The following is a 15,515-nucleotide window of genomic DNA, read 5'->3' as shown; positions in this document are numbered from 1 at the left end:
GAATGCGTTACGAAAAATGTAATCGAAATGACATACAAAGCGCCATCTGTTGCAACACTGCTAAAGTACGACACACAAGTAAGCACAGTGCCAAATCTGTTTAGTTTTTAACGGCATAATTACGAACTAACTAGTAGGAATTTCTGAAGTAAAGCAAGTCCTACACGAGAGATGGCGCTATTAACAGCTACTAATTTTTGAAGTTTCTCTTTCAGGTATATATTTTTGAAAAAGGTTTTTAAGCGACTTTAAAAAAAGGAGGAGGTTCTCAATTCGATGCGTATTTTTCATCATAACTTCGTCATTTATTAACCAATTTTGAAAATTTTGTTTGAAAGAGTATAATTCCTCCCATTATATTACACGAAAATCGATTCAGTAATTTTGTGTTAAAATAACTGAACGAAATGGCCCTTACTGTGGCATGCCAGGACACACTAAAAACAATAATAAAATCTTTCAAACAAAATATTTTAACCGAGTACAAACATGCATAAAAACAAATAAACTTTAAAAACCAATTTATTTTTCGTCGTTAAGTCGGTTCAATATTTTTGTTCATTAATTATTGTTTTAACACTCACGAATTGTATGAAAAAACGTTAATGATTTGTGAATAAGTTGATCACCAAAAAATTTCAAAATTGACACCTTACAAAAATGTCAATATGAGAAAAATGTTTGATTATTGTCAGTTATCACACAGAGTCTTGACAAGCGTCTACGTAGGTACGCCATCTATTGGCGGTCTAGTGAACGGCTTAAACAAAAGCCTCCCATCAGCGGGTTTAACCCGGCGGGGGCAAAATGCATCCAATTTCCTCGGCCTACTGGCCTATAGGCCCACGACACCCCGACGGGTGTGTGTGAAGGGTTAGTAGCTTGTATTTGAGTCGTGTGGTCTAAAGCACACTCGTTTTCTCTCTTTCAGCACGACCGGCAGGCGGCCAAGGAGTTGCAGCAGCGGCTGGACAGCATCGTGCCGGACGTCATCTACGGCGAGCTGCCGCCGGCGGAGCTGCCGCTGCCGGTGCTGGAGCTGCAGGCGCGCCAGCTGCCGTCCGCCCCCGCGCCGGCGCCGCGAGCCAGCCCCGCCCTGCACCGGGACGCTGGCAAGCCCATCTCTGTTAAAGGAAAAGATGGGTAGGTTCCACAGATCTCAACATTAGCCGATGGACGTCCACTGCAGGACATATGCCTTTTGTAGGAACTTCCAAACATCACGATCCTGAGCCATCTGCATCATAGTCGTATTGGGGACAGTGACAAGCCATCTCTGTTAAAGGAAAGGATGGGTAGGTTCCACAGGTCTCATCATATCAGCCGATGGACGTCCACTGCAGGACAGATGCCTTTTGTAGGAACTTCCAAACATCACGATCCTGAGCCACATCATAGTCGTCTACGTATTGGGGACAGTGACAAGCCATTTCTGTTAAAGAAAAGGATGGTAGAATCTTTACAAATAGTCTACTGACGTATCTTGAAATAAATGAATTTTGAATTTTATGATGATGACCCTGATCGACAACCTAATGCACGCCACTGGATATCCTATTCTGAGTTACAAACACTGACTGATATGTAATTTAGGTACGAAAAGATCGTGTACCCAGAGGAGAGGCAGGAGCACGAGGAGAGGGAAGAGAGGGAGCAGAAGGAGCAGCGGGAGCAGAGGGAGCACCGCGTGGAGGCGTGGCGTGCCTCGCTGCGGAGGGCTGATAAGGTAACAGAAAGTTATCTTTGTCGGAGGTCCTGGGTTCGTTCCCCGGCTGGGTCGATTGAATTTTTCTTAATTGGTCCAGGTCTGGTTGGTGGGAGGCTTCGTCCGTGGCTAGTTTAGCCTTCCAGCACGTGTCGTAGAAAACCGAAAAGGGTGTGAATTTTCATCCTCCTATCAAGTTAGCCCGCTTCCATCTTAAATTGTATTATCTCTTACCAATCAGGTGAGATTTGAAGTCAAGGGCTAACTTGTAAATAAAAAGAAAACTAGCACTCGACCCGCGGTTTCAATCGAGGTTTCAAGTTTTCATACAGGGATTAAATATAGCCTTCTTTACTCGTTGATAATGTAGCTTTCCATTTGTAAATGAATTTCTCAGATCAGTTCAGTAGTACCAGAGCCAAACAATGTTCACAATTTTCAAATGTTAGCTTTCTGTATTCTCCGTTGAAACTAAAAAAATCTCGTGAAAGAATTATTTCGATACGTTAATTAGTTCTCATGATATGGAATTTTAAAGTGTCGCGGCGACAGCCCGCTATAATGAGAGTGACGTCATCGCACAACACTTGCACGGCCCGTTCAGGCAATTTCGTACAACTGCTTTAGCTACTGTAAATTAATATAAGGGCCATTAGTTCGTAAATACGAAGTTGCCTGAACCGGCCGGGCAAGTGTTGCACGATGACGTCACGCTCTATATCGCGACCGTTAGCGGGAGTCGATATTTATGCGAACTTTGAATGCATGTAAAATCATAACTATTTGGTATTTTTAAATAAAACAAAAACTAGTGTAATTGTATATATAAAAGCTCTAGTGTAACAAAGTTTCAAGTGATATTGCGCACATAACTTATTTATTTTAATTATTTATGGTCTGTTTGTAACATGTTATTTATAATATATTAACCATATCTAATTGTTCTATGCTTATTAAACAAATTTATTTTCATTAATTTAAGAACAAGTTAATTATAATTATTATTAGGTGTGAAATGACTATTGATATATACCCTCATTTTTAATTTGTTTGTTGGTAAACAGAACTCTTTAAGAAAGACTGTAGTATAGTAGCATTCTCTATTATTTCGTTAAATCTCATTGAATATGAATTCGTGTTTCAGGTGCACTCTGGGACACCGCACACGCCGCCGGCGCAGGCGGCCGGGGACAGGTACGACTAACGACTAAGTCTTTTTATTTATTTATACTTATAATTTGTTTTTGTCCAAACATCTCCTCATCCAAAAATAAGAATAGGCTACTCGCCTGCTGTACAAAACTAAGAAGATCTTTTGCATATAGGCAGTTTAGATGCATATAAACTCTAATCACATTTTTATTTGTGAAAATAATCTCGTAATTGTAATATTTTTATAAAACAAAATTGTACTTTTATCACGTCACCGCAAACGCCAATCATAAACTGGAACGACAAAACGGCGTTCGCAGTGACGTGATATAATCACATCACTGCGAACGCCAATCACGCTGTTATCTCCATGAATGACGTCACTTGCTAATGTGTTGTATTCCGGCGGCAAAAATTTTACGTAGATATTTTTTCATTTATATAAAAGTTTTTACTGGTTATTATTGACGGGACAAAATAAAATATAGCTTATAATACTTCCATAATTCAGTTTAAACACTGTTTACAAAAGAGGCAAGTAGCCTGTTATCAGAATCAAAGCAATTTCATTCATTTATTTCAGTTATTTTAATTTAAAAACAATATCACTGAACGGATTTTCATGAAAATTAAATAAAACCAATCTGGAAGTATACTCTTTCAAACAAAAAAATAATTTTTAAAATTAATTAATAAATGGCGAAGTTATGAACAAACATTAAAAACAAAACAATACGCGTCGAATTAAGAACCTCTTCCTTTTTTTTTGAAGTCGGTTAATGAAAAAAGAGTCAGCTTTTGACGAGCTTACTATAGTGACTGTTAATTGCAGCTGGGCCAGCGGCGGCGGTGTGGCTCGCCTGCGGCTCATGTTCAGCAATGCGCGACGCGACATCGTGCGACAGGTGAGTGATGTCGTGCGACAAAAGAGAAAACTATAAACTCGCTTTGTGGCAATATCACATTTACAAAGCTATCACACTAGCGGATTGCGAGCGTTTTCAATTTTCGGGCTCGCAAGGATACGTTGCGGGCGCGCAGCTGCTCGCATCGCGCGCTGGGAGAGGGGTTGAGTGGTGGGGAGTGAAGGTTCCGTTACACTCTCCGACGGTTCATTAATGTCATCTTCATTAGACTCGTCTTCTTGTAAGCAAACCGAACTAACACTATCTTGTTTCAAGTTTGTTGTATGTGACAATCAAAGAAATAGCAGCTTTCACGCTGTCGGCAGCAACCATCCATGATTAAAGTTCGGGTGACGACTAATTTCTATTGCTTCTCGTATCTTACGAGGTACTAGAAACTTTTCCCTTGACAATACAGAAGACTTATCAAAACGGATATAATGAGTCGTACCTAAAACTAACTATTCGGAACTATACTAAAGTCTTTCTTAATGAGTACTGTTTACCAACAAAGAAATTAGAAATGAAGGTAGAAAACGCATGTCATTTCCTAATTTATTTATTTTAAATTACGTATGGTTTGCTTATAAAATGTTATATAAAATATATTAACCATATCTAATTGTTCTAAGCTTAATAATTAAATTTATTTTCATTAATTTAAGAACAAGTTATTTGTAATAATTATTAGGTGAAAAGGAAGAAAGATTTTTATTCGGTAAAACACAAAAGAGGAAATCATGAAACATAAATACAAATAGAAAAATATTAAATATTACTATCAAATTTTGTGAGTGCCCCAGCTATCCGAACTAGTTAGAAAGTGTATCTCAGAAAGCTGGAACTTCCCTACTATATATATATAATCCAATCCTATAAAAAAAGTGTGAAATGACTAGTGATTTATACCCTCATTTTTAATTTGTTTGTTGGTAAACAGTACTCATTAAGAAAGGCTGTAGTATAGTCGGGCATACTCCGACATTATATAACGTGAGTTTTATCCGTGTTTAATAATCAATTGATGATTTATTTATTTATTAATATGCATTGATTCTAGGAGAGCAGTCGCTCAGAGCAATACGCGCACCTGCAGTGTCCGCCGACGTTCCAGCCGGAGACGTACTCGCTAGCGCGCCCGCCGCGCGACCCGCGCCCGCACAAGCACTGAGCGGCGCATGACGTCACTTTGTTTCATTGATTTTAACGTGAAACGTCCACGTAATTTTCAAATATTAAGGACTGAACAGTGTCCCTGAGTAAAGATATACTGACTGGCTTCTTTTGAATTTGGCTGATATATGTGCTATGTGATATACGAGACGTAATGAACAGGACTGTGTAGTCCTACCTTGATGACTTTGTTATTATTTGTTTTAGAAACATAATATTTGAGGTTTCTATACCTTCTGATTCAAAAGTTAATAATAATAATAATAATAAAATGTTTTATTCAGCTGAGTACAACACAACAATGAAAAAAATTTAACACATGATTAAAGTAAGACAAAAATTTACAAAATAGTGACTGCACACCTTGGCTCTGCAGAGCTTTGCTCCCTGGCGTGCGGTCTCTTCTTATATCTAGATTATACTTATGTTACAATTAATAAATCTACATTACTTACATTCATGTTAATCTAATCTAGGTAGTTACAGATAATCATTAAGTTTCATCAGTTAAAAAGGTTATTCACAAGTTTGTTTTTTTGAAACAATATTTGCAATATCTTCTTTTTTAATATTACCAATATTTCCTTTCTCCTCAAATTAGACGGTGTTTGAGGACCGGGTACGACAGTGATCTATCGGTCGAGGATTGAACCATGATCTCTCGGTGATAAGTTTGGTCCTTTTAGTGTTGAGCGATTGAGGCTTTAGAAGTTGAGCTTTTGAGGTTAAAGAAGTTGAGATTTTGAGGCATCAGAAGTTGAGCTATTGAGGCATCAGAAGTTGAGCTGTTGAGGCGTCAGAAGTTGAGCTGTTGAGGCTTCAGAAGTTGAGCTATTGAGGCTTGAGTTATGTCTTTGGATATAAAGTAAGACTGATCAGAAGGTGAAACCGGCCTCTAGTTTATATTATATCGTGCTGTAACTTATTAATTAAATACGATGAGTTATTTGACGATTTTCTCAATAAAAACTTTGGTGAAGCATAGATAGGCCAAGAGCCTTCTAAAGTTGGACTTACATTATTTTATAAATTTTGTGTCGCGGCCTAATGCAGCGAAGGGAGGGGCGTTTTTGGAGTTTCTGCTTCGTTTTGATCGGCGAAATTTCTATAACGTGTGTTTAAAGAACAATCGTTTCAAAATAAAAATGAACGTAACTTAGACAATATTTATTAAAAATAAGTAATATAAAATTATATTTAAAAAAAAACTATTTTGACTTCAGTCCAGTTCAAAAGCTGGCTGATAGTATTATAATGTATAGGGCGATCTCAGGCGCCGAGCAAGGCACTCTAAGTCCTTTTTTAATAGACGTTCCTCAACTTTAAGTTCAAGCTACTTGAGATTGATAGGGTAGTTGACTCATATCAAATTTAATATAAACAATGTTAATTTCGTATTGTAGATGGGATAATGGTCCGAAATATATATCGATATTGATTAATAAAACTTAAGGATTTCATAAAAAAACTTAATTTAAAAATTATGTGAACGTTAAAAACGATGTCATTCATTTTGTGACCAATGTTACTTGATGTACTAAAGGAATAAACGTCAAACAAATTTTGACAAACAATAAATCGTTTGGCTAAGGTTTATTGTTTACGTGACGTCATGAAACGATAAAATATAGACAATAATGGCCGACAACGTTTTGGCTCGTATTGTCAAAAAGATGTTTAAAAATTAAAAATTTCATGTAGGTAATGACGTCTCAAAACTATGATATATTTTTTTCAATCTAGTAGAATGATAATGAACCATTTAAGAACTTATATAAATGTCAACTAGCCTATTCAACGTATTTAAGTGATTTGCTTACTATATACTATTTGCTGTAAAAAGACGTGATAGCCCTGTGGATATGACCTCTGCCTCCGATCCCGGGAGGTGTTTGTTCGAATCCGGTCTGGGGCATGCACCTCCAACTTTTCAGTTGTGTTTATTTTATATTTTAAGAAATTAAATATCACGTGTTAAACCTGCACACCAGAGAATTTCTCAATTCTCTGCGTGTGTAAAGTCTGCCAATCCGCATTGGACCAGCATGGTGGACTATTGACCTAACCCCTCTCATTCTGAGAGGAGACTCGAGCTCAGCAGTGAGCCGTATATGGGTTGATAACGAACGAAGTGATTTGCTTAAACAGACGTTTCACGTTAAAAAATATGGCCGTGTGTCCCACACACTATCAATTAATTTTCTTATATTTTTAATATTTTAAGCGGTTATTCCTACTTTTTTTTACTTCTAAGCGGTGCTTATTTTATACCTGTACATTTAAGAGCACTTTTTTTTTAAATATCACCTTTCTTATTCATTCATTTATCATATTTTGGATAACCTCATTGTTTTCTTGTTTATTGTAATTATTATATTTGATAATTACTATTTTTGTCATAAATATCACATTCATTTCATTCATTAGTTTATCACATTTAAAAAAAAACTTCATATATTGCTATTTTGTTTTATTTTTATGTTCCGTAAATACCTCTTCATTAATTATTTTGATATACGGAACCATTATATCATTCCTTCAAATCATTTGTCGTAATAAACTATTTTAAAGTATCACTAAAGTGAGATATTAAGAGTCAGTTTTACAACCTTCTGATTAGAATCGAAAAGTCTAACCTCAAGGTTTGTCACGATATGTGAAAAAAAAAAGACAAAACTTGTGAATTCTATCAAAAGATGGTGAAACCGGCTCTAAAACTTGTAATCTTTAAACAAAATATATCTTTATTGTAAACGTTTAGGGTATATTGTCGATATCGGCTTCTTCTTGATGCCAATGTTAGGGTGGAAACACACTCAACACGCGACGCGCTGCGTTGTACAGTGCGCGTTGCGTGTTCAACATGTTTCTACATAATTGTATAATTAAATTGATACGCACAATCTATATTTTTAGCATGTACTCGAGTTATCTACTTGAGCTGTGTTACACAATAAATTGTTAAGAAAGAATGAATGGTGCTAAAGGTGGTATATAGTGGATCTTATTTTGTAATGTACGTAAATCGACCTTTGTGTTAGATGTATATAAAATATACTCAATAAAGCATCGGTCATTAAAAATGCGAGACGCGGAATTAACAAAAAATCAAGCGCTAAAAAATATAAAAATTATAATTCTACGTTCGATCTCCTAAATATTTTAGAATGTTTCCTAAATACTTTCACGTACTGTAGCTTTCTATTGGTGAAAATATAGTTTATATCGGTCCAGTAGTTTCGGAGCCTTTTCGCTACAAATAAACACAAAAAAATCCTTTTATATATATATAGATAGTATTTGTAATTCTTCTTTTCTTTATACTTTGTTTATGTAGTGACGTCTTAAAGATCTATCGCTAAACTAGAAAAGATACGCGAGCCCTAGCTAGTTACAAAATTCAACATTTTACTTCTCGCTCTTGCAGTAGAAGTGTATTCCTTGCCTTTCTAACCGGTGGTAGTCTCTATAAATAGTCAAACTTCCAAACTTGACGTTTCAAAAGTGCTGGTAGACTAAGCTCGCTTGAAATAAATGAATTTTTATTTTATTTTATTTTGAAAACTTGATTATATCCAACGATCTATGCGTATAGTTGAATCTCGTGACGTCAAATATCTCGGTATTTTAAATGGCCGGTGCGATAAATTGAGTGCGTGTCACAAACCCGGTGACTCACAAGCATAACGCGCATTGTAGCGTCGACTAATGTCCGGCCGCTCAGAGATTGCGTTTCTGGCAGGTCAAAGACAAAGACAAACAGTTGGCATAACCTTGAAACAGCTCAGTTCAACTACCGTGTATGCCAGTTTGAAGTTACATTGCCCATTCGATCACATTCTGTCAGAAACGCAATCACTGAGCGGCCGGACTTTAAGCAACTGCGCCGGGTGAGACGATGTTTCGGCTAAAGCTTGCTGCATACGTAACGCGACGGGGACGACACGATTTGAAAACGTCGTTTCATACAAAATACATACGTCACAGTGGAACAGACGGGACGGTGACTTGTAAGTTGTAGCAACCGTTGTGTGTGCAGCGACCTTAAACCTCCAAACGTGGCTGGACGTCGTTTATTGCGTGCAGTTTGCTGTAGACAAGTACTGAAAGTCTGATAAAGGTTGTTATATCATCATGTTGACAATTAACTTGTACATATGCTGGTCTACGAGCGACGCGACGCGCGCGTTGTACTCGGGCGGGCTTAGTGTCGCCGCACACGGGCGACACACGAAAGCCACTAACGCCGCTGCAAGAAGCAAAAAGGGGCCACAAAAGTAGCTGAAGCGCGCGACAGCCACTTGTGGCCAGTGGTCGATACTTGTGGTCGGTGGCTAACACTTTTTAACCCTTACATGCAGTATTGTAATCGCGCGAGTGGCGTGTTGCGGTGTTTTGTGTCGGCGTTTAGTGGCCAGCGCGTGCGGCGAATCCATATAAAATGTATGCGTTTTTTGGTTGTGGCCGGTGGCCCGTGTGCGGGAGCCCTTACAGCTCTCGTGGACATACGACGAAGTTGGTCAACTAAACCGCAGAGAATAATAATAAAAGAATGTAATATGGGAATGACATATGACCATATCCGATGTATCGATAACGACTGTCATTTCCCAATGTCGTCGAGATTCACTTTCGATTACGCCCAATTAAAATTTTCTCTAAGTTCGCAATTTTGTTGATCGATAGTCGGCCAACTTATGTATGTTTGCGGGAGGCGGGTCTTACAATACGCGCTTGTATAACTATACTAAATGATTGTAAAGCTGATCGCACATATCCCCGCGGTGAACGCACTGCATGTATCGCTAATGTAAAAGATGTACCCGAATAATAAAAGTAAATGTAAAGGTGTTGAAAAAATATGTCTTGTAACATAACGCATGTAGAGAACTCGACCGATATTCTCGGTCGATAGAGAAGGTTATGTATCCTATATGATACACTATAAGGGGTGGTTTATATTAGCGTGGCGTAGAACGAGGCGTGAGCTTTCTATATGCAGGCAGTAGCAATGGTACACCGTTACCGATGCTTTACATTTTACATATCGATTTTTATTCGTTCGCTGAACGATCTAGCGAATGAAGCTTGCTGCAAACGCAACGTGTTTGATCTCGGACGGGGACGACAAGTTTACAAAATATCGATTGTAAACCAAGGCATCAAGGCACAGACCCTTTTACTCCGTTCAATACCAGTATTCCGTTCAAAATGCTGTTACCTTCAGACAACCTTTTTCTGGAATAATTTCTAAAAATAATGACACCTTTGATTGAGATGTGAATAAAATGTGATAACTTGATCAGATTTTTTATAGCGTATTTATAAATGTATGTGTGCGTTAGATGGGGCCATGTGTGCGAGCGGCCACAAGCGTATACGCACATCAAGAATGTAATATAACGTAAGATATCAGCATGTGCCAAAACGAAAGCGACGTTTTTTGAAAATTTACAAAATAATCGCTTTTAGCGATGTGACTTTGGAGTATAGGGATTTTAAATATTAACATTAAAGTAAATAAATGTATACCGACTATACTTGTACGTAATCTTAAAGTATTGAAATTTATGAATATTTGAGATAGTGATGCGATGCAATATTGTAGTACTGTTTTATCTATTGACATGTGTATTGCTAAACGCACTTCGTTTGCGATTGCAACATATTGAATGCGATACATTTCTATTCTGTACACGTAATCGTTCGTTTCAATTGACAAAAATGTATTGTTGCAATCGCAAGTGCGTTCCGCAACTAACTTTCTGTGTATTGTATTTAATACATAAATGTATTTAAACTGTATCGATTTCTTGGTGTAATATACTGTTTGAACGCGCGAGATGTTCCGTGATATATGTATATTATATGAGTATTATGTACACAATCTTTCACGGTGTTGTAAATGCACTATAAAAAATATTTATGAAACGTGATGAGACGTCCTGACGATGCTATTTATAATGTATCGATGTTTGAGAGGGGAGGCTTGACGGTGACGTAAGCACAGTGACAGGGCCGTGGCGGGGCCGTGTTTTGAATTGTGTTTTTATTTAACAATTGTTTAGTTAAATTTTCAAGTGGCAATGAGATCAAAGTACTTTAGCGGCCTCCGTGACGCAGTGGTATGCGCGGTGGATTTACAAGACGGAGGTCCTGGATTCGATCACCGATTGAGCTGGCCCGATTGAGATTTTCTTAATTGGTCCAGGTCTGGCTGGTGGGAGGCTTTGGCCGTGGCTAGTTACCACCCTACCGGCAAAGACGTACCGCCAAGCGATTTAGCGTTCCGGTACGATGCCGTGTAGAAACCGAAAGGAGTGTCGATTTTCATCCTCCTTCTTATAAAGTTAGCCCGCTTCCGTCTTAGATTGCATCATCACTTACCAAATTTGAAATTGTAGTCAAGGGCTAACTTGTAAAGAATAAAAAAAATAACGTTTTTGACATCTTCAAAACAAGAGTGAATAGGCACCTTCTAGGCAAGCGTGTCCCATCTTAGACTGTATCTACACTTACCATCAGGTTAGATCATGGTCAAACGCGAGCCTATTCGCATTAAAAAAAAAAAAAAAAACATCATCTTACTTGGTTATTTGATGCAGTGGCACGAGTTATAAATCGTACACTTGTATGAATTGTGATACATAATTAAACTGCTGTATCGCTACGTACGTACGTGTACGGATGTCTTTATAACTCGCTAGTGAGACCTCTAACTCTCTGTCTGACAAGATACTATAAAAAGTGACAGTTACAGCCAGTTTCTTCATGTAAAGCTAAAGTAACAGTAAAAGTAGTAAGTAGTAAAGAAGACTTTATTTTTCAGTGAATAAGACCGTCACTTTTGTTTTATGACGTTACTTTGACTTGCGATGAAGAAACTGGCCGTTAGAAGAAGATGAATGAATATTTTATTGCACACCAATGAAACTTTAAAAAATTGAACCAAGAATTAATATGTAAAGGTGGCCTTATTGCTTAATTTATTCAAGATAGAGGAAAATTCAAAACTAACATTTGCGACTTATACAAAACAGAACAGCCCTCTAGGACGCAAACGATAGAGGTGAATTCACAACTAGAACAAGCGAGTTATACAAAAAATCGTTATAGAATAGCCCTCCGTTACGCTAAATCGCTTGACGACACGTCTTTGCAGGTAGATTGGTAACTAGGACCTCTTTGCCAAGCCATTTTCATTAAAATCATTAGCCAATAATAAAGAGTATTAGAAAATGCTACGAAAAGTAATTTTTTTTAATGAAATCAAATGCGTCCTCGCCTCGTGACGACTATCGCTCCGCGTTTGTCGCGGTGGATTTGTGTTAAGATAAAATATTTTATTGTTTGTATATGTAATATGTATGCGTAGGTAGACAATGTCGACGACTGGAACTTGGTGCAGGTAAAGGCATACGTCCAGTATTGTATGAGTAGGTTAACTATTTTATTGTTCTCAATTTTTATCATTAATATTGAAAAAAAATTTCAAAGCGCATTTGTGGGCGTCAGAAAAGCAGATTTTTTCATTATAAATTACCCTCTGTCTGTGAGGAGTGGCCAAGCAACGGTTATTTGATAAACGGGTTTCGATGTCACACACAGCTGTAAATTAACACGTATGCTGTGCTGCTGATTCTCCTGTGTGCGGCACACAAAGGCGCTCTCGCCTTACTACTACATCCAAGTCATCATTTGGCCTACGATGCGTATCATGACATATCTCGAGAAAACAGACAGACAGAGGACATGTCCCAATTTTGTATGGAGGCTGGACCTTTATTCCGAGTGTCAACTAAGCAGAACAATAATATAGGGCTTAAAACCCAAAATAAAAAAAAATTTGAACCCGCACATTTTTTTTATAAATTAAATAAAATGTTTTTTTTCATTAGCTGACAACGTTAATTAAGAATTTTTATCATGGCAACATGCTTGTAACTCACACCCTGACAGATTGTCAGTGATCGCGAAGTAGCGTTATTTTGTGGCGTTTTTAAAGCATTTTAAGGATTTTTTTGTTTAATACTTCTCTGTCTACGATTTAATGTTTCTTTTTAACTTGTGTCTTATTGACATTTGACTATATTACATTGACAGCTTACACCGGATATGAATTCAATTCCAGGTGTTTTTATTGGCTGTTTTGAACACTTACAGTATTGTCTGTGTTTAATTTGTAAACAAGTAGAGCAAAACAAAAAAAATATTTATCTAATTAATGCGGGTTCAAAAATTCTGAAAATTATTTTTAATAGCAATTTGTATCTTCTATCCGAAATAGATACTATCGACCTGCTTATAAATTATAGATAATAAAGGCCCATTTTGGGACATGTCCTATTCGACCAACAGCGGTATAATCAAAAATAACGCTCTCTTTCGTTGCTCGTAGATTTTTTTATATTCAATGGGAAGTTAACCCTTGACTGGGATCTCACCTAATTTTAAGTAACGATGCAGTCTAAGATGTAAGCGGGCTATCTTGGAAGATATACAACTTTATTCTACCCATACCTCTGACGGTTTCCACGTGGCATCGTACCAGAAGGCTAAATAGTTTGGGTAGGTGGTAATTAGCCACGGCCGAAGCCTACTACTAGACAAACTTGCGATGTTTCAACTCTATTGGTTGGATGCCGCTATTGGTCGACAATATTGTCTTTTTCTCTTCACGAGACACGCTGTCGCTAGGCCTACACTGATGGTAGAATAACTATAGTGATTTGAACTTAGTGATTCTTATGCGGCAGACTTGCGTTTGTGCGTTGCGACTGTCGTGCTGTTTATACTTAAATAAGTTCCTTATATAGCTATTGTTATGTAAAGTGTCAAAGAAAATATGACATATTTGTTCACCATATTTTTCTTACAGTGCTTCTATGTCACGAAGACCATATAAGGGTTTTTATGAAAATATTTTTTCACCTACATTCATAATTTTTGAAAAATTAGAGATAATGTTCTCTATTTATATAACCGGTCTTCGTGATATAGATCTTTAGTAAAGTGACATTCCTTTTTTAATAAAATTTATAATATTATCTAGACAGTTATGAAATTTGGGTTTTACTGAATACATCGAAAAGTTTTTTAAATCTACCTATTTCATTGCATAGATTATTATGAGAATATATTTATATTTGTTTTAGCGATTTAAACAAAATAATAAAATTTAAACTACAATATAATTTGCTCAAGTGCGTAGTAAAACTGCGTAATACGCACGCGAAATGACGAAAGTAAGTTTTTTTAGAAAACGTGGAATGAGATGTTGTACTTGTCTCGTTTACATATTTTAGTTATATTGTACGTAATAAAGGGATGCATATATGTGCTATAAGTGTAAGGTTATGAAAATGAGGTATATATACAGGGTGCTCGGGAGTAATTTCCCATAACTCTAGGGTTATATTTTTTAAGGAAAATTAATTAAATATGTCCAAGGAACATGTGTTCTAAAATGAATAGTTTCAGAGTAAATAATATTTCTTTTGTAAATAGATCTTAAAATGTGTCCCTTATATACGCATCCTTATAATGATAACGTACCGAAACTTATTCAGTGATACATATCACGAAGTAGCTAATTAATGAAGTGCGGGGTGCCAGTTGCAACTATCTATCATCGACTAAGTCAGACACAGGCTGCATACATACCACTATCAGAAAGTATTTAAGGCCTGTCATGCAGTAATCAAGAAAATCACTGCACCACTGGTCGTCACTCTCGTCAAAAATGTAGTCTAGTATCATCATCATCTTAACTTGTCATTAAATATTTTTTTTTTAATTTTTCCTAAAGGTGTTACATATTTGGAACGATTTGAATTACTTTGTATGAAAACATAAAATGCAGTTCGGCTCCTATAAGTGAACTCGTCAACACTTTGATGTTATGGGAAACACTCCCGAGCACCCTGTATATATTACGCAATAAATTTTGATGTTTATATATTTTTGTAAGCGTGACGCAGGCGGCTCGTTCTTACCTTTAAGCCTAAGATGCGGGTCACGACATATCGTGATGCGGGTCACGACATATCGTGATGAGACGAAGAGATTGTCGAGGTCGACCAATAGCAGCCAATTGACATATCGCTTTCTTTTTTGTCCCATCAACAAAATGAGAGTATTTCAATACAATGGCTTTCTCTTCATGAAATTAATGTCGTGGGTCGTATGTCAGGCCTATTGGCGAGCTACGAGTTGTGTTGAGGAGTATCCTAAGAGAATATTTATCACGTTGAATTATATCAGAATGTTCAATTATTTACTTAAATAAATGAATTTGATTTGTATATAGCGTTTTATTTGAACCGAAAGACCATTTGATTCTTAAAAAATAGCTTATTCAAATTAAAGGCCTTAAGTTGAGGTCTCAAATATTTCCATTACTAATATTATAGAGGTAAGATTTGTGGTGTTGTAGGGAGTAATCTCTGGATCTACTGAACCGACTTAAAAAATTCTTTCAACAATAGGAAGTCACGTTATTTATTAGTGTCATGGCTATATTTTATGTCCGTACTTCAGTATAAATGTAATTAAACTTTATACATAGCCCATTCTTTGGC

General features: G+C 36.9%; 1 protein-coding gene across 1 annotated transcript in view; it reads left to right on the top strand.

The window, feature by feature from the left end:
- LOC112043517 (uncharacterized) overlaps window positions 1–15,239 on the top strand; it is a 32,521-nt gene extending 17,282 nt beyond the window's left edge. Inside the window, exons 18-22 of the mRNA XM_024078981.2 lie at window positions 932–1,143; window positions 1,594–1,726; window positions 2,850–2,899; window positions 3,690–3,762; window positions 4,823–15,239. Of these exons, the coding sequence (XP_023934749.1) occupies window positions 932–1,143; window positions 1,594–1,726; window positions 2,850–2,899; window positions 3,690–3,762; window positions 4,823–4,933 (579 nt within the window). The 3' untranslated portion in view covers window positions 4,934–15,239. The remainder of the gene's footprint in view (window positions 1–931; window positions 1,144–1,593; window positions 1,727–2,849; window positions 2,900–3,689; window positions 3,763–4,822) is intronic.
- Window positions 15,240–15,515: the final 276 nt, after the last annotated feature.

This window comes from Bicyclus anynana, chromosome 7 (assembly GCF_947172395.1).
Source record: "Bicyclus anynana chromosome 7, ilBicAnyn1.1, whole genome shotgun sequence".
In the NCBI taxonomy this organism is placed as follows: Eukaryota; Metazoa; Arthropoda; class Insecta; order Lepidoptera; family Nymphalidae; genus Bicyclus; species Bicyclus anynana.
This window is presented reverse-complemented; position numbering and strand designations above follow the sequence as displayed.